This window comes from Erigeron canadensis, chromosome 2, assembly GCF_010389155.1.
Source record: "Erigeron canadensis isolate Cc75 chromosome 2, C_canadensis_v1, whole genome shotgun sequence".
NCBI lineage: Eukaryota > Viridiplantae > Streptophyta > Magnoliopsida > Asterales > Asteraceae > Erigeron > Erigeron canadensis.
Window position 1 is genome coordinate 31,427,838 of NC_057762.1, and position 20,696 is coordinate 31,448,533.

At 31.8% G+C, this 20,696-nt stretch overlaps 2 protein-coding genes and 1 long non-coding RNA gene across 3 annotated transcripts; all 3 read right to left on the reverse strand.

Moving 5' to 3' along the window:
- Nucleotides 1-1,825: 1,825 nt before the first annotated feature.
- On the reverse strand, nt 1,826-3,971 carry LOC122587106 (aquaporin TIP3-1-like). Its single transcript, XM_043759183.1, has 3 exons — nt 3,842-3,971; nt 2,997-3,247; nt 1,826-2,215 (listed from the first exon to the last, which is right to left on the reverse strand). Exons 1-3 carry the CDS (start codon nt 3,969-3,971, stop codon nt 1,826-1,828), a joined length of 771 nt encoding a protein of 256 aa, XP_043615118.1.
- A 1,444-nt stretch (nt 3,972-5,415) lies between these two features.
- LOC122587257 (suppressor of mec-8 and unc-52 protein homolog 1) lies at nt 5,416-11,303 on the reverse strand. Its single transcript, XM_043759371.1, has 16 exons — nt 11,135-11,303; nt 10,383-10,593; nt 10,128-10,280; nt 9,991-10,039; nt 9,774-9,857; nt 9,491-9,594; nt 8,767-8,853; nt 8,636-8,689; nt 8,460-8,555; nt 8,247-8,374; nt 8,006-8,132; nt 7,551-7,610; nt 7,336-7,443; nt 6,506-6,606; nt 6,081-6,132; nt 5,416-5,721 (listed from the first exon to the last, which is right to left on the reverse strand). The coding sequence occupies exons 1-16, from the start codon at nt 11,161-11,163 to the stop codon at nt 5,623-5,625; spliced, it is 1,542 nt and encodes a 513-aa protein (XP_043615306.1). The 5' UTR covers nt 11,164-11,303; the 3' UTR covers nt 5,416-5,622.
- Nucleotides 11,304-19,154: 7,851 nt separating this feature from the next.
- On the reverse strand, nt 19,155-19,674 carry LOC122586588. Its single transcript, XR_006322041.1, has 4 exons — nt 19,514-19,674; nt 19,398-19,439; nt 19,275-19,315; nt 19,155-19,194 (listed from the first exon to the last, which is right to left on the reverse strand). It is a non-coding gene; the product is annotated as an uncharacterized LOC122586588 (long non-coding RNA).
- Between the last annotated feature and the right edge of the window lie 1,022 nt (nt 19,675-20,696).

Genomic DNA, 20,696 nt, shown 5'->3' on the forward strand with positions numbered 1-20,696 from the left:
GTCCAGTAACGGTGCTAGTCTGGTGGCTAGCGGCGCGAGTTTCAAGGTTCGTTGACCAGAGTTGTTCAAAAATACTCCTAGCGGCGGGAGGAAAAGTGCTAGCGGCGCGAGATCGAGTTGACATGTCGATTTTCTCTCTCTTGGGGTATAAATACCACCCACAACTCAACCATAACCCTAATCTTGGACACTTTAGCTCACACACTTATACTCCAGCCGTTTTTCAAGGTTTTCTAATGGTTTTCATCACTCCAACATCATTTGAAGACTTGAAGACTAATTTTGGCTCTTATTACTCATTGTAGCTCGATTGTAACCTCGATTTGGATTATTACTTCATATTTGGTATATTATGTCTTCCTTTTTATTTGAATCTTTAGCTCTTAACATTATGAGTAGTTAAATCTTTATACATCTATGAAGATGAAGTGAAACAATTAGTTATGGTTGCATGATATTTTGAATTCAAGTTGGTTTTACTTAACATTTTGTCAAGATCTTAATGAAGTGATTTCTTTTACTTAAACTTGTGTTCTTGGTGATATTTGTGTTCTTCGATAGTGATACTAGTTGAATGCAAAAATTATTTTAGTTATTTGTCTATGAATAACTCTTGCTAGATCATGGTATGATAGTAAAGAATACAAGTCTAATAGAAATCACTTTGTTAAGTGGATTTAACGGTTGGTGGTACCACGTTTCTTTCACAAAGATAAAATTGTTATTTAAATAATCAATCAAACTAGTTAGTTCAACGAATTGTAATAGGGTTGGTGGTACCACTTGTTGCAAGGAATTGAGTTGAGTAGGTGATTTAGTCGATTTTACAAACGTAGTGCGCCCGTTTGTGTTGTTTTGTTGTCACGATTATCATCACCAACATTAACGAATTTTGAGCTTAACCTATATGCAACCTAGACTTTTTGTGTAGTGGATTCGACATAGATGGCTTTTTAGTTATTGTTTACACTAAAACCATTTTCGATTAATTCCTCGGAATTACTAACTTGCTTTAATTTCGGCAAAATAACTTTTCTAAACGCAAAGTGACAATTCGGTCACAAACCAAACTTTTCTTGATTTACATTTTTACAACCTTAAGTACAACATTCAGTCCTTGTGTTCGATCTTGGTCTTGCTAGTTAGCTATATTACATATGAACAAACGGGTACACTGCCCATAAGTGTGTTGTAGTCAGTTAGCGGTAGATCTTGTTATAAATTTTTAAACTAGATTTCGCACGTCAATCGGCAATTGATAAGTAGGACCAAAAGGAACTCATCTGTAGTCTATACTAGAAGGAGCATGAGTAGCTTTGTCATTTTGAATTATCAGACAAATCATTGAATATGGTAATACCCTTTTAAGTCATTTTAATTGATGCATCATAGTATATGTTATTTAACCATTTTAATATTTTAATCACTTCGTATAACATGATGATACAAAGCAAGATTTTTGGAGTATATTGTAGTTGATAAAAATTGAGTAAGACCCTGTTATATTATATAATCTTGGATGAAGTTAGTAAACTGATAGAATTTATAATAGACCCTCAAGAGTTTACATGAATGAAATGAAATTACAGTCTTGGTCATCATTTCGTACACGTATTGGGGGCAAGTGCACCATTATTTATCTTTGTTCAAAAGTTCAAAAACACAAAACATGATTGTAAACATGTCGACCGAAAACACCACATAATACACAAACCAAACAATCGAAAACACAACAAATTACACATAATAACAGTAAATTACACCCCCAAAACCCAAGTCAACCCATCTTTATTACAGAAATTGTAGCATAACCAAGACCGTCTTTCTAGTAATCTTCTGGAGCTAGCGGCTGATGGTGCGTGTGAACAGGCTGCTCCGGCTGTATTATCCCGAACTCATAGATCAAACCTGCTATTGCAGCCCCGATGAATGGCCCAATCCAGTACACCCAATGGTTATCCCACCTCCAGCCCACCAACGAGGGACCAAAAGCTCTTGCTGGATTCATTGCTGCCCCAGAGAAAGGCCCTCCAACCAGGATATTAGCACCCACGATTAAGGCGATGGCTAGCGGTGCTATAGTTCCCAATGTTCCTCGTTTGTGGTCGATAGCGGTTGCAAAAACGGTGTAAACTAACCCGAATGTTAGCACAACCTCCATTATTACAGCATTCAAGTTTCCGACACCTGTAGCCACTGAAAACCCGACGGGTCTCTGCAAAAGAGTGAACATATATCAAAAAACAGATCCTGCATCTTTGCTGATTTTTTATCTACGATAGAAAAATGTTATCTAACTAGTACTTTATGACACCACATAAGCAATATATTTTAGGTGTTGGATAATCGGTTACTGGCTAGTCCTAATTAAACAGGGTCAAGTGTATGACATGTATCAACTTGTATGTGCTACCAAACTTCTAAACATGATTTCTCCAGTTTGCATCACGAGTAAAATATCCGCTATGTGATTGTATACAATTAACTTGACTTACGTTTTAGAGGTTCATTATGTTGCCTTCCTAATTATATAGGTCGGGCTATAAACCATTTCAACTTTTTATATAGTTTTTGATGTCGACTAAAATATAAATAATTTAAACTTTACTAAAACCATTAGAATATTAAAGATACGTACAGTTGGTTTATTGGCCTTTTATGTAATTGAAAACTTAAGGTACGTACAATGGAAGTGTTTGTAGCCGTTTACAATCATAAAGGACTAGTCATATACCCGACAATTATTAATGTAAAAACAACTCATGTAAGAGGAGGGCAATGCAGCTATTTAAGACTGAAGGGTACATTTTGTAAGTTAAGTTCATTAAAGGTATTAAAAGTATTTCAAAACGATGTTACAAATAGTGAATAAAAAGGAAGGGCTATATTTTAATTTTATAAAAACTTGGTTGAAAAAAAAATCGAAAGGTTTCAAATGGTAAGTATAGATAAATATAAATATAAATGTGCATAATAAGAATGGTATATGTATATACCATGCCATCGGTAGCTAGGCGAAGTAACAAAGAAGCGACAACGGCACCGAGAAGCTGAGCAACCCAGTAGTATATGGCCCTAACCACCGAAACTCTGCCCGCGACAAGAGTACCGAAGGTCACCGCCGGGTTAATATGTCCGCCGGACACATTCAAACTCGAAGCCACCGCAGCAAACAAAGCCAAGGCGTGTGCCAACGCCACCATTAACAACCCCGAAGCTCCCAATACATGATCCCCATACATCCTATCTGCATGCCCATGCGATGATGCATGTTACATATAAAGTTTATTAAACAAATAAATCAAAAGGTAAATCTATAAAATAAATGTTTACATTTTTATAAAACGACTTTTTTGAACATTTGATACGACCCACCAACCAATGGGTGGGTGGGTGGAGTTTGTAGGGACTGTCTGGTTCTCAAAATTCATTGGAATCCAGTAAAATGAAATTTAAAATTTCTCATGTTAACCTCACAATGAAAAACATTATATCCTCTTTCATTAGAAGTATTTTGCTTTGAGTATTCAAAGTCTTAATCTCTAAACTTTGACCTTCAATATACTTTTTGTGTTATATAAAATTTGATAAAAATTATATCATTGAAAACACTTTTAAAACACAATTAATTCGTATAACTTATGAAAAAAATTAATTATTAACGGTCAAAAGTTGCAAAAGTTAAACTTTGAAAATTCAAAAACATGACACTTCTAATCTAATGGGAAGTTAGAGTATATTTTAAGAACCAAACAGCCCTTTAGTCCTCATATATATAATGACAAGTAGAAACTAATATCGTCAAGGCAAAGTTTTAGGTGAAATAAGTAGTAGTTCATACTTAGTGCTAAAAGTGAGCCTTCGGCCGCGAAAACGAACATAAAGGTTGACAAAAATTCGGACAAGGTTGCGCGTGCGGAATCCGGGTGGGTGGCTTCATCCGCCCGTCCAATTGCGTATTGACGCGGCATACTTTCTTTTTTCTTTCTTTCTTTCTAGTTCAAATATATTGTATGTATAACTTTGGATCAAGCTAGTCACAACGATATAGGATGGATAAAATGAAGAAAAGTGTGTAACTAAAGTTTGGATATAAAAGATGGTATTAACTATATCGGTTGAAAATGATAGATATATAAATAATTTTGTGGATTGATGAGATAGGAATGAAGAAGGTGGTGGTGAGTGAATGGGGTTTTTAAAATCGGTGTGATGAAAGCTCAAATTAGAACAGCATTTGCATGGACACTTGTGTGAAGAATGCTTCACGGTTTGACACGTAAGTATGTGTGTTGTCACGATTCTCAAGTCCAAGGTGACCTTCCTCCATTTTGAAAATTTTGTTTTGTTTTGCATGAAGAGATAACTTAGAAAGGAGTTTGGTTTGATCTAATCGGTGTATATATTATTTGTGTTTTTTTTTTGGGGGGGACTTTCTGGTTCACGTTTACATTCTATCGAGATTTTGTATGTTTACTATTTGATAGTTATTTATTATTTATGACTCTTTAGTTTATTCTTTTGTGAAAGTTGTCATGGGTTGGTAGACTTTGTGGGGTTTTTTAGATTGTGTAGGTTGTCTTTAATTTGATGTTGTTGGAGCCTTTTGGGCCATATGGATTTTGTGACTTCAAAAGATAGTTAAAGCTTTACTACTTTTAAGGTCGTGTTTGTTTGATAGAATTTTATGAAATCTGATGGAATTACAATTAAATTTCATTTTTTAGTGCGTTTGTTTGTTCAGAGAAGAAGAAATTTTATTCCATAGGAATGTAAACATTCCATCATTTGATGAAATCTCCATTCTATGGGGATGGAGGAAGACATTCTTTCCGTCACTTGAATTCTCAAAAAATCAAATACATTCTGTCAAATTCCATTCTTTCAAATTATAATTCATTCAAAAGATTCTATTTCTTTTAAAAACATTATGTGAACCAAACGCGCCTTAAGTTTTTGACTTTTTTGCTTTTCATTGAATATGTAGTTACTTTTATTCCATCTTGAGACACACCGAAGATAAGCTTGATAGTATTTGCACATATATATTTTTTGAAAGGCTAGTATATTTGAATATAACTCCAGGTTTACAACTAAAGTTATGTAAAAATTAAAATATTCATATTAAATTCACACTAAATTTAACAAATAAGGTAACATCGTCTTCTAGTGAATCTCCACATGCTCGAGCTCCATCGATGATTCTGTCAATTTTGTATGATTAAATACAAAAAGTTGACACAAACCTATAGTGATTACAATATTACATAATAGGTGGATAAAATTTTTAAACTTATAAATGTTAAGATTTCTCAGAGTTTAGACTGGCAAGTTTCTGTCACTATAGATTGAAATTAACTTTAGGTAAAAATAAACATTTGATTAGTCAGTATGAAAAATCTAAAAAGAATGGTGTACTAAATCAAATATAACATATCAGTGAATCGGGGTCAAGTATGTACCTGAGGTGAAATAAATAGGTATTACAAATAAAAATGTATTTGATCTGAATAATGTTACAAAGAGTCCAACTAAAATGACTAATAAAACAAGGGTCATGCTGCATGGCATGGCATAATATGACGAAATAGAAAGGTTATTTGATTTAGAAAAAGAGAGGCTTCATGGCTTCCATAGCTTCATGGTGCAGTCTTCACCATATGTGGCTATAAGATTCCGGTGGGGATGATGACAAATTCCGATCACATCCTTCTCATGCACCTGCATGTACAAGGTTGCGGTAAGTCCAATTGCAACCAGAATGGACTCGGTTTTTATTTTTTTAGAACAACATTCTATTTTACTTCTAAAATTGAAGTATGTTGGGGATGAAACTCAGAATTCTTGAAAAAACGCCTATTAATCCACCCCCACAAAATGTGGGAAGTTGGATTCGAACCCAGTTGATCCTCCTGAGGTCAAATACCTTACCAATGGGCCACCAACTAGTTTTTGCATTTATATTTAATACATCAACTGATCAACTATTTACAGAAAAGTGGAGAAAACTTGTTAGGGGTCAACAAACCCGTTTTGCCACATCTAATTAATGATCATTATGTGAAAGGTGAACAACATACCTTCATCAAGTGCTCAAGTTTGCCAGATTGATGGCTGAAGCAGTACAGGTTCCTGCAGATTGTTTTATAATGCAAGTATTAGCAAATATTAACTGGATTGGAAGAAGGGAATCAAAAGCAGAGGTGATATGACCCAGCTAGGCCCTGAATTTAAACATGAACCAGTATGCTTAAAGATACTTGCGAAACTATCTCACTAGCTAAAATACCTACAAAAATACTTGTATCTAACACTCATAACAATCACGATAGGAACTAAAATATATAAAACAAAAGAGTAACCGGGTCGATATATAAACACAAAAAAAGTCTGCACATGCAATGTTGCAAAACCGATGCTTATGAATATAAGAATAGGGTAACATTTTATACCTAACATCTACAACGACAGAAGAAAATTATCAACTTTATGGTCTGAGGAATACCTGTCTTCACCAATACAATATATCCATTCCCCTTTAGGAGATATGCAAGCTGCAACAAAATCTCCACCTTCCCTTTTACCAGAGGAGAAACTTCTCACCACCTGCATAAGCGAAGAGCAATTATGTTCTGGTTAGCACACACTTACCATGAACATTATCTTTAACACTAGAGAACAGATTAACTCCATCAATTCAACACAAGACTTCAGGGGTGTTTGAATGTGCGTTATGATTATCTTATTGCAACTACGAACTATAGTGTTTTGATAAAGTGGTTCTGGGTATGTGGTTATATAGGCGCCAAATAATCAAATATTATACTCCATAAGATCCTTTTTACCATATGATAGATGTTTAAATCACTTTCCGCATTTTTACTAAACTTTTAGCCAGAAAAAAAAAGTGGAATTAAAAACACAAGTCATTAAATTAATAAACATTATTACGATTTGAAAGCATACTAATCATCATATGTTAAATATTCTTCAACAAGATATAATAACAATTTTTTTTTTCTGGTTATTTTATCTAATAGTCCTTTAAGAATCGGAATATACTAAATGCTTTGTTAGAATGTAGAGATATTAGAGACACTTACCTGATTAATTATTACACTACACAACACTTGTATTTATATATATATATATATATTATTACTAGTATATATATAGGTAGTTTCTCCTTCTAGTGTATTTGTAATTTACCAATCACATTTTTACCTCTCCACAATTAGATTAGAGTTAAATGAGGTTTAATACAAACTTTCACATTATATACGATTATTAGAACTTCGACTAACAGAAGTACATACTAGATCATAAAACACATACCTGTCCTTGAAGAGTCATAAGATAGATGGATGATGTCTTGTTACAAACTATTACATGGTCAGGATTTTTGGGGGAAAGGTGAACAGAATTTACAGAAGCATCACCTCCCTGTAAGTCATAACCAAAAGAAATGCAAAGTTACATGGGGAAGAAAACATATATAAGGACCCTAATATTGTGATTTACTTGTATATGGTAGTAAACTAGTACAATACCCTCAATGGAGGTGGTGGCTTGAATGTTTGCAGACAATCAGTAGTCTTCAAATCCCAAACCTGTATAAAACAATCACAATCATCAAAAAAATTCGCCGTCACAGCTTCAACACATTTACAGATGAACGGCATTGACAGTCATACTATATCTTTATGGGGCCAAACAAGTAAAAAAAATAGGTACGAATGAAACGGGTCAAACAGGTAGAAAGTTGCCCCATGTGTATTTTAATGTACAAAACCTCTTTAATAACTATATATTTAATAAATAAAAAACATATAACCTCAGTAATCATGTTCGACAAACATTATGTTTCCACAAAATATAGCACAAAAAGTGTTTCCTGTCAATCCAGCCCATTTTTATCGTTAACCAAAGTCACAGGCCCAGACCCTCCAACTTCCACAAAAGTACAGTCACTTGAATGCAGCGATCTAACAAGCAAATTGCTTACCTTTACTGTACAATCGCTTGATGCAGTAATGATACGAAGTCCATCACTTGTGAAAATGGCATCATTTACATATGAAGAGTGACCACGAAATTCCTTTAACAGCTTTCCACCTTTAATTCCATGAACTCTGGTATAAATTCAGCAAGAATAATATTAGTTCATTCAATGTGAGTAACAGCTAGGTCAGGTCTCCAATTTGTGCAATCAATAAGCAGTTAGTTACAGTTGATTTCTTAACAACCTTGCAGTTCCATCAAATGATGTGCTTAAAATTTGACTTCCATCCCGAGAAAATCCAACACTGGTGACACCCTGAGAATGAGCATTTTCAAGGCGGCGCAAGCATTGACCGCTTCTTATACGCCAAACCTGGAATCATTATTAACAGTGATTAAGTGACAAATATTTCTTACAATGTTGGGTGTGAAAGCACAGATCACACAAAGATGCTTACTTTAATCTTTCCATCCTGGGATCCAGAAGCAAGCATCTCTGAATCTCTACTAAAATCAATGCACAGAACAGCATCATCGTGCATCATAAAAGATTCCTGCACAGTTTAAATACAAATGATACCACTAAATTAGAAACTCTTTTGTATATCAGGCATCAAAATAAATTAATACTCACTTCTGCTTGGTACTGAAGATCCTTCTTAAGCTTCCCACTTATATGATCCCAAACCTGAGAATTATATTAATCATAAGATGAATATCATCAAAAACTTAGACTAAAGTAAAGAGGTATTTAACTAAACGAACCTCAATAAATCCATCAACAGAGCAAGAAACAAGGAACTGTCCATCTGGTGAGAACCGAGCACTTTCAGGGTGACTTTTCTTTCCGAACTGCAACAAATATAGATGACACCGTCAGAATAAATGCGTGCTATCAGGACTTTCGGAAATCAGTATGCCACTGTCCCAAAATGAACAAAAATAGTGGTCTAAATTGACTTGAAGTATCTCTTTGGGGAGACATGGGGAGTAACAAAAAAAATCACTAAACATATATATTTTCTATTATGATCTATATTTAGTAGATTTCACAATTATTTTAGAACAAAAGGTAGATATTCAAGTCAATTTAAACAAACAGTGGGCTATTATGTCTCAGTTTTAATAGATATAACCTAACGATCATTATTTAATTGGCAACAATAATGGAACAAAGCTGAAAAAATCATAGTATGGTTAAAAAACAAAAGCCAAAAATGCAACAATAGGGCAATATTAAAGGCTGGAATTTCAACCCATGTACTTTTGGATGAGCCGATTTGGGTAGTGGCAGTGGTTTATCTCAAACAAGTCCGATAAAAAGATATCTGAAACGGGTACGGGACTACGGGTCAAACTGTTAAATTCTTCCAAAGTCTATATTCTAATGCACGCTATATAAGGACCAATTTTGAGAACCCTAATAACTTAAAAATAAAAAGCCTAAAGATGAAAGTAAGCTATTTACGATATAACATCTAAAAATCACCTTAATAGTATGACCAAGAGTTGTTGGGTATTTATCATCTACATCTTGCTTCATAGCAGCTGTTCCTCGGAACAGATCAAACTGTGTTCCAGGTGGAAGTAACCCTGAAAAGCCAAACAAAGTATTCTTAACATCAGTATTATAATCAAGTTCACTTTAACCAAATTAATAATTTACAGAGCCTAAAATAACAGTAGCATCATCAAAAAAAAATCATTATCACTCAGCACGATAATGTGACACTATCTTCGAAGAAAGTGAATAAAGGGGTACTGTGTCCAACCTTGGTGTTGCTGCCATTTTAAAGCTTGACCAATTAAAGCCATTAAACGTGATGGTGGAACCACAGAGACTTCACCAGCAATAGCTGAAATGGAAGAAAAAAAAAGAGATTACATTAGATTACTGTTCATTTCAATTACATTGTATTATAAATCCGCTATTACACGGGTTCCCATGAGTTATTCAGTTCCAATGCCAAAGGATGGAGATGTATAAACCTTGAGCAATTTGTGCACGCCGTTTCTCTTTCGTTGACTCTTGATAGACCTAAAAACAATTACAACATAGTACTACAAATCAGGCACTCCCTAAATATTTGAAAGACAAAGAAAAAAAGGAAATTTTTGATCTTAACCTCATTAGGATCAAAATAAGTTCGAACAAGAAGATGTTCAAGTCGCAAGTATCTTTCAGGTTGCTCTTGTTTCATGACACCCATTGCCTGAGTTTGCCTCAATATAGCACGAGCTGTGTCCAACTCTCGTAGTTCAATCATTTCTAGAACAATCTAATATAGACTCACATAAAATAAAATTAACATTAGTCATTAGCACATTACGCCAAATCACACGAGGGCAAAAACTATTACATTAGGTACACAAATGTAAACCTGCTCGTATAAATCTTCAAGCTTCTTTCTTGGAAGCTTAAGTTGTGCAACTTGAGGCAATATTGCATCCCATCTACCGCTATTAACATCGGCCACAAACGTTTCAAGACTGTCTACTGTATTTAAAGATACTTGGCATTCACTTTGTAACGTTTGGAAAGTTTGATGCAAAGAATTCTCTTTACAAAACTGAAGAACTATCTTTATCACACTGCAATCAACACGTTAAAAAAGTACATATAAAAATCATACAATAAACTTCCACTTTCACTATAAAACTAAAAGCAAAGAAAACTGCATACTATTATTACCTATATTAAAGTTAACTAATTTATATCAAACCGTGCGTAATGAACCGCTAAACTCGAGTACCAATGTACGTAAGTGACCTGACCTTCTACATCAGCTAAAACGGCGAAATCGCAAGAACGACACCACACATTTGTCACAAAAGCTGATGATACAGGTCACTTACATAAACTTGGTAAATATAATTAGTCACAAGATTTTTACTTTTTGGTGATAATAATATGTCCGAAAAGGCTATTTCACACAGTATACAATAAGTGATACTTTAGGGTTTAACAGTTGAAGAAAAAAAAAGTATACTTTATATTAATTTTATTCTATTTAAATTGTTTAGTTTTGTATACAGCTTTCAATTAGGTGAGGTGAGAATGAAACAGAAATTAATTTTTAAAAAAAATAAAATAAAAAGGAATAATAAAGGTTGTTAATTGAAGAAGACTTACTCACGAGCTTCGATTTCTAGGGCAGACATTATTATTTATTATTGTTGTAAAATTATTGGTGGTGGAGAGTTGTATGTATATATGGATGGAATTTGGGTTTTGGGTTATATATATATTATAGTAAAGAAAGAGTAAGAGCTTCTAAAATCTGCAATGGAGTTTTTCAGAAATCCGAAAAGAATGAATACGTGAAAGACGATGATATATGGATCCGGGTTGTTGGATCCGGGCCTGTTTTTGTTATATACGCGGGTACAAAATTTCGCCCGTTTGTTGGTGGCGTGGCGGGTATGGAGGAGTATATGAGGCTGGGTCGAGTTTGGATTTTGATAACTACGAATTTCATGCCGCCTAATGGGCGGCGTAAGTTTTTGAAAACGTTTGCGTTTATGGATGAGGTTATAAAAATCACAAATTTATGGAAGACAAAAAATATTGAAACGCAATTTTTAAAAATTACAAAAAGAATATACTAAACCAAAAAATAAAAAAGAGAACCAAAAAAACAAAAAGAAATATGAAAACTAAATGAATAAGTTATATAAAAAAAACAAATGTTACATGTGAAAAAGGTATAAAAACGAAATGTTTAAAAGAGTACAAAAGAAATACAACTCAACAAAAAAATTTTAAAAAAATAAAAATAAAAACATAGTAAATAACAAAAGATATAGCATTTTAAAAAGTTATAAAAAAAATGTTAAATGTGATAAAGGTATTAAAAAAACAAAATGTTACAAAAGATTAAAAAAAACACAAATTATATAAAGTTAGGTGGTTAAAGTAATAAAAGAAAAACAGGAGGGGCTGAAAACTAAAAAAGCAAAAAAAACAGGGGCTAAAATGCAAATACTTTACTATTAAAAAAAACAAAAAAAATAAGGGGGGAACTAGGGAAGGCTTGAACCCGTGACCTTCACCCCCTAAGCCATAGAGACCAACCACTCTATCAAATCCACTTTTGTTGTTATAATTGCTAATTCTATTATTTATATTAAAATTGCATGTAAAGACAAAAAAAACACTATTCACATCCTACTCCTTTATTATAATAGGTAATTGAGTCGAGATTGAGTTTGAGACTAGTTTACTTAATTTGATTACACTCGTATGGGTCGTTAGTCTTTTGATTGGTTGCTAGATGTTTTTTTCTTTGTTTTTCATTATTTATTCTAGTCTTGTGTGATCTTCTTATGTTATAGGGTTCATTGAGTATCGAAATTCGCTAATATATCTCTCTCTCTATATATATATTCTATCTATATAAAACAATAGGAATCCTAGCTTTATTAAGCCCTCCACCTTAATCTAAAAAAATATTTAGACTTTGCCACATAGGATTTTTCTTACGTGTCATCTCCATATTTTTTCACAATATATACTTATTTATCTTTTTAATATAATATAATATATAATTATAATATAATATAATCTAGATATACATATATAAAAACAATTTAGACAAAATCTTATATTACTTAACAGTATATATTTAATAAATTTATTGATATAGTATGTTAAATAACCTAAACTTAAATATATTTAATATATATAAATCCTTTGGCCTTTTCTTCCTCAGATGTTCGAAACCAAAATCAAAGAACCAAATAAATTGGTTTGTTATTCCAGCCGCAGAAAAGCTACATAAAAGGATTGTTTAATGTTAACACAATAATAATAACAAGTTTTTAAAGTATATATTCTCTTATTTCTTAATTTCATCCCTAAAACCTTTCTATAATGGAAGATTTATGAATTTGCAAAAAACTATTTTGACCTTTATTTATACTTCTATATTATATTATAAAAAAAAAAAAACTCCCTCCGTCCCATATTAAATGTCCAATTTTAACTTGTCAAGTCTTTTGCTTGCAACTTTGGCCATAAATATCTTTTTTTGTGTCATATAATAGTTGACAGAAGTTATATCAATGAAAAGTATATTGAAAACTCAATTCGTCCATATATTTTATATGAAGTGTTATATGATATAAACAAATATTTTCAAGAATCTACACCACTCAACATCGTCTCCACCACAAACAATCGCCCCTGCCACCACACCGTCTCCGCCACAACCATTGTCGCATTTGTACGGGTACTGTGCTAATATATTACTAATCATATTGAATGTTATAACCTACCTAACAATGTTATGTGTAAGGGAATTTGGGTTTTAAAGATTCTTACAATATCATGATAATTTTTTCATGTTCTAATTCAAAATGATACTTTTGTTATTAATATGATGGTTTTTTTAAATATTATAATTAATCTCAAAAGTAATCTTAGGTTTTAAAGATTATTACAAAATGATTTGTTTTTTTGTTTTTTTTTTAAATAGAGTAAATAGTTTGGTTCAATCATTCAATTTTACGTTTATCTTGAACTATAACAGCCGCACATCGTGCGGGTAAAAAAATCTAGTATATATATATATATATATATATATTAAATTAATAGGAATCTGAATGATTTTACAGAGCCTGTGGAAACTCTAACCTATTTTATAATATTGCCACATAGGATTATAACCCATTTGGCATCTTTATATTTTTTTTGACAATTAAATAAAAACCATATATTACAAAATTATATACTTCAAGGCAAGGCAATTAATTTTAGGAAACGATATAATGAGATCTTTGAAATATAGGTGTTGAATATTAGGTTAATTAACTTTTACGGGATATATAATAATAATTTGATTTGCTATTTTAAATCTGTTTTAGTTTGGAAATTTTTTTATAGGGTGCATATAAATCTTTCTAACGCCAAGGTAGTTTTTTATTGATAATTTTATTTACGTGTTACATTTTAACATTGTTTTACCTTTATTCTTAAGATAGTAGTTAAAACTTTGTTAAATGATTGTTTTAGATAACCGCAGATCGTGCGGGTAAAAGACCTAGTATATATATCTCTATATATAATCCTCTATCTCAAAGCACATACGTGGCATACTCTAATGATCGCCACATCATCTTTTTCCTACGTGACGTTCTCACATCGTTTATCTCTTAAACTTTGACACGTAAGCAACCACCTTATATGCCACATATAAATAATAATAATAATATTAAATGACATTACGTATATTCACTCTAAAATATAAGATAAAAAAACGCATGGACTAAATATTGAACCGACAACCTCAGTATGCTATGGTAAGCTTCCAACCATTTAACAAAGTTTTATTTTGTTTATTTATTGCAATTCCATAATATATATATATATATATTTTGTCCTGCCGAATGTATGGAAAATCTTAAAGGTACTATTCCAAAATTAACATTTTTCAAATGTGCAAATTGCATAAAAGGACATTGAATTTTACTCATTTTTCAATATATTATTCTTTATATTTTTTAATTTAAGAATGTAACTTTGTTTTATTTTTTTAAAATAGGATTTTTGTAACTAATCAAGTTACCGAAAGATTTTTGTCAGTCACAAGTAATAATGTAACATTATACAAAATTTTCATATTATACAAAGGTTATTCAAAAACTTGGAATATTTGAATAAAATAAAATAAAAATTATAGTCTCTATGTTTCTTTGGTTTTTCGGGATATGTCGGTTTTACGCCTAAGGGCAAAACTTTGACACATCAAGTCCATGTATTTGTTTATGAAAAATATCAAGGAATCATAATGTACTTAAAATTAAGTTCATTATTAAAACCATAAACAAAAAGAATTTAGTAATGACCTTAATTTTTTTATAGTGTTTTTTTTTAATCCCTAATTTATCTGACATACACATACACATGAACTTTGTTTATATGAGCCAATATACTTGGTTTACAAAGTTACGTATTTAAGTTTAAAAAACAAAATAAAAAGTATAAATTTATTTATTAATGGTAAAATAATGGTCTTAATATCACATACACAAAAAGTGTAGTTTTCAAGTTTCAACACTGGGGTGTGGAATTATCATAAAGTAGTATAGATATAAATAAGAATGATTAACTAAAAAAAAGTAACTTGAGTGTACGTAAACATATACAAGTAGGTAACAACCTAAATAGCTTTACTTTAAAAGAGTGGACGGTTTCTAAAATCATTTATAAATGTGGGTGAATTATAATGTATCCATTTTTGGTTTGGAAATTGTTAACCACTCCGACTTTTAGATGTTTTTGTTACATAATAAGTCACCACAAATAATGTTGTTTTCACGGAAGTTTTGGCCAATTCAAATTGATTTTATGTTTCTATGTAATATAATTTATTTTATTTTTTTTCTTTATAATTTCTTAGTTGTAACAATTTATGTTTAGTACCTCTTGCTTTATCAAACATTATTACTTGAATTTACATTAAAGTCTATTTTATGATTATATAATCATTCAACTTAATTTTGTTTATTTCTATTATATAATTTATGAGATTTAAAAGATTTAAAATATGAATGTGCAACGCACGGAACTAACCTAGTTATAATATAATGTTGACCTTTCAAAGTTTTCAACATTTAACAACCCAAAATATTAGCACGGGTCTTTTACTACAGTTGTAGAGATGAATGAATATAATTTTCACAAATTATTTGTGGTTTAATATGGTATCAGAGACACCATTGGTAGGTCTCCAATTCTTTCTTTCAAATCCGTGACGGTTTTGATCTTTTCTAGATCAGATTCGCAACGGTTGTTCTTCATCTTCGTTCAATTCATCCAATTCTATATCTTTTGTTCGATTCTTCATATTTTTAAATATTTTTTTTGTTTCTTTCTTCCGTATTTTTTTCGATCGTATTTTCTTGATCGTCGTTTGATAGTTCCATTGTTTCTTGTGGATTGGTTATAATTCAACCAATTATTTAATTCTTCATCAAAATCTATTGTTTTGTTTTGATCGGTTGTAATTATTGATCGTTACCCTGTTTCTAGTTAACTTCATTCCATTGAACTTAAACTTCTCTTTGACTTTAAATTTCATGAACTTAATTTCCTTTCTTTTCAATTTTCATGACCGCACCATTATAATTCATTCAATCTTATTTTTTAGACAAAACCCTAATTTCCTTTGACCTTAATTTTCTTGGAACTTAATCATGTGAACTTAATTTCCATTCTATCCATCGACCCTAATTCTATTGATGATATTTTCATTGAATGTATTCTCTTCATTGAAGTTATATTCATCGATCTTATTTCCATTGAAGTTATTTTGATCGACCTTATTCTTTCATTAACCTTATTCCCTTTGAACTTAATTTCACCAAAGTTAAACTACTTTTCATCACCATTTTCTTAGTGATATTTTCATTCTTTTTGGCAATCGTTAACCTCGATGATTTGTCTTTCTTTCTTTCTCGATGACTCTGTTTTTGGTCATCATCTTTTAGAGGATTTTAGATTCATTCACACAAGACACCAAGTCATGGAAGGATTATTCAGACAAAATAAACTGGCTGAAAAACTTACAAAGAAGATTTTATTGTTGCATCTTCGGTTGTTTGTCCAAGCCGAAGATGTCAGTATGTCCCATTGCTATTCTTCGGCTTGAAGGGGATGTATAGACCAAGGAATATAATTTTCACAAACTCTTTGTAGTTTAATAACAATAGCAAGAGATATGAGTTAGTCACTTAGTTGTCTCAATTAAATCATGTTTGACAGACAAATATATAGAAAAAAACATAACTGATTTTAATATTTGTAAGTGATTACAACGATTTATAAATTGTTAAACACTATAATGTAGGGATGAGCAAAAAACCGAAAAATCGATATTGAACAGTACTGGTACCGAAAATCGGTACCAATAGAGATTCGGTATCGGTATCGGTTTTGATTTTTAGACGAAATCGGTATCGGTTCGGTACTGGTTTTGATTTACGAAGTTTTTTGCAGTAATATGATTACAAATAGGCATTTCATTCATAGCATACTACTAAGGTGCAGTTTGGTCACATAATAGTTTTGAAGGAATTGAAATTTGTTAAAGGAATCGGAATTTGAAAGTTTTAAAATTTGTCTTGTGTTTGGTTGACAAAATTCAATGAAATTCAGCTAAAAGGATTTTATATATAAACCATGTATAATGACAAAATTAACCTTTAGTATATTTTTTATACTATAATAAGTTGTAACTAACATATTTTTTATACACCTTGTATAATAATAATAATAATAATAATAATAATGATAATAATAATAATAATAAATAGTAATAATAATAATAATACAAATAATAAAAATAATAATTATAATAAATAATAATTATAATAATAATAATAATAGTTGTGGAGACATAGATAGATAGATAAGACAACAACTTCATTATTCTACCTCACACTTCAACTACTTCTTTTTACTCTCTTTCTTATTCCTTTTAACATCACTATCCTTAACTCTATCTTGCGATATCCCATTTTTACTTTGTTACTTCTTTTTTAATTTTTCTTTTCAAAATCATTTAAAACCTTATTAATCAAAATAAAATGGTAAGAGAGTACAATAACAAAATGGGTAGTGATTCTAAATTTCTAATCATTGGTGGTGGCTACCATGGTAGCTGACGGTAGCTGGCTAGCTGCCATGGTAGTAGGAAAGTTGGTGGCGGGGTAGCGGCACAGTAGAGAAGTAGGTGGTAGGGTGTCTGCAAAGTAGCGCTGGCTTCCATGGAGTTTCTAATCACTAGTCGTGGCGCCAAGGCGGCAAGGGGTTGTGGTGGTGGCATGGTGGAGGTAGAGCAAAGAACAATGGTTAAAGCGGAATTACAAAGGAAGAAAGGTTTGTATGCTCTGAGGGCTTTTTTTTTGTCAAAATGAACCAACTCCATTGGAATTGAAAACTTTCCATGGGTATTGACGTATAGTGAAGGATTTGTAAATTCTATATTTTAAGGAATTTGATGGAAAGTTTTTAATTCCAATTCCATAAAATTTTCCAACCAAACAAGGTAAAACATGGAATTTAGATTCCAATTCTATAGAATTCCTTGAAATTCCATGAACCAAACACCCCTTAAGGATATAGCATGCCAATCACACAGTAATACTCGTGATCTATAATAACTTTTAGAAAGTGAATATAAATCATTGTTCGTCTAGACCATCAAAAACCTACATAAATCCTATTGAAGCTGAACTAACAACTTGTCATGCATAAAGTTTAGAGTCGTAATCAAAACTAAGAACATACACATTTCGGTATTAAAGCGGTAATCCCAAAAATACCGATACCGATCAAAAATTTCGGTACGGTATTCGGTTCTTACCTTTGTCCAAATTCGGTCTTGGTACTAACTGGTACGGTACTGGTTTTGGTACCGATCTCATCCTTATAAATGTATTAATTGACATAAACTATAATTTGAAAAGAAAAAAAAAACAAATAATTGACTGACTTAATAATACACATATTATACTTAATGTATGACAATTATGTTATGAATGTTTGATCATGTTATGCATGTTTGGTGATATACAGTTAAAAAGTATTGGTGTAAAAACTATCACCCTATTTATTTACATACTAGATGGATGCCCGCGCGTTGCAACAATATCTTTAAATATTAGCATCTAATGAGGAAGCTACTTCATGCCCATGGCTCTAATGCGACACCAAACACTATATGCTCATCATAGGGCATTAAAAATGAAGGCTTACAAATTAATATTGACACGACACAATATCAATAAGATAAAGCCTTTTTGGAATTTAACTTGCATTGTAAACCATCTCAAACTCAAAAACAAAATACACATGACCTGTTACAAAACAAAAGGTGCAAAACACCTTACTCCAAGAAATGATCCGTCAAACCTAACCCGGCTATTGAACCATACCCTAATAAAAACATCAAATTTAAATAGTCATGATAATCATTTAAAATCCATGATCTGTAAATTGTGATTAAAACCGTTGCAAATGGTCATCAGTCACGATTAAAACATTTAAAACCAATGAGCTGCAAGTCCTATTAAAACATTGGAAACCCATGAGCTGCAATAGTCAAGATTTTTTTCAACCTCCAGACTCTACTCATAAGGATTAACATACCGTCACCAGTCATTGAGAAAACCAAGAAGCATGAAGAAAACCTACACGATACAACAAATGAATTGACATGTAAATAAAAATAATTTTCAATCACAAAGGGAAATAATAAGGATTAACTTACCATCACCAGTCATTAAAAAAACCAAGAAGCATGGAGAAAACCTACATGATATAGCAAGTGAATCGACATATGTAAATAAAAATAATCTTCAATCACAAAGCGAAATAATAAGGATTAACCTACCATCACCGGCTATTGAGAAAACCCAGAAAGCATGGAGAAAACCTACATAATACAGCAAGTGAATCAACATATGTAAATAAAAAAAATCTTCAATCACAAAGAGAAATAATACAGACCTCAGATTGCCATACGACTTGTATAGTTCTGGTAAAGTTATTTGCGGAAGCAAGCCGGTAAGAAAAACGATCAACATTTAGCAAAGGCAGATACTACAAAACATGACATTGAAGTAATACAAGTGAGCATCTTTGAGGAAGTGAACATGGTAAATCATTGAACCATGTCTTACATCCATTTCCTCTTTTTTACTAATGAGATTTAAAGCAACACTACTATGAAATCATTCATGAAACCCGAGTCATAAAATACAAAAATTTATCAATTTTTTTTTTTTAATCAAAACCCAATTCAATGAATATGAAGCCTTTAAATACTTGTCCATGTATTCTTAAAAAACATCAACAATGTTGATATATATGAAGGTTTTCTAGTGTTAATATGAGGTACTTAATTTAAAAATCCGTATACACTATTCACTATGAGCTACTATAAGCAAACTATCTAACGAAAAGTAATCATAAAAGATCAAAACAATTACTAATGGCTAGATGAAAACATTGTACAAGTATTTTCCGCTGGTCAATGGCCATACTCAGCCTATTACACCTCTTAATAACATATCCAATGTGGATAAAACCATAGCAGGGAATCAAATTATGTATATACCATATCCAAAACCATATATAACAGGAAATCAAGTTATCGTTATAAAAAAGCCACAAAAGTTTTCCTAGTGATTGATAGTTAATCAAAAGAAAATTATTAATAAATCAAACCTAATTGATGACAGACTAAAAATAAGAAAACTGAATAAGAAACCAATGGTAACCGATATCTGATTGAAAACATTTAAAAAAGCCTTCCGGTTCTGATGGTGCTGATTGCGTGCGGCGGGGATAATGGTGGTGATATTTTTCGGAATTCATGGCGGTGGTGGTGGTGATGGTTGGATTTGGGAGACGGGTTGGAATCAGACGCAACGATGATGATGAGTGGTGGTGCGATGGATTGGAATCAGATTCAGAGAGAGCGTGTTTTTGTGTGTGTTTAGTGTCGCATAGAAGAATGGAAGAATGACTAATGAGGAGCGTGAATGTGTTTGGTGTGTGAAAATGTCCAAAGGCAAATTTGACATTTCAAAGACAGAATTTCTTATTATAAAAAAGGGCTTTTGTGTTATTAAATAGTATAGATAAAAGATGAAGTTATATGGGCAAAGTGATTGTTTTTTAACATATG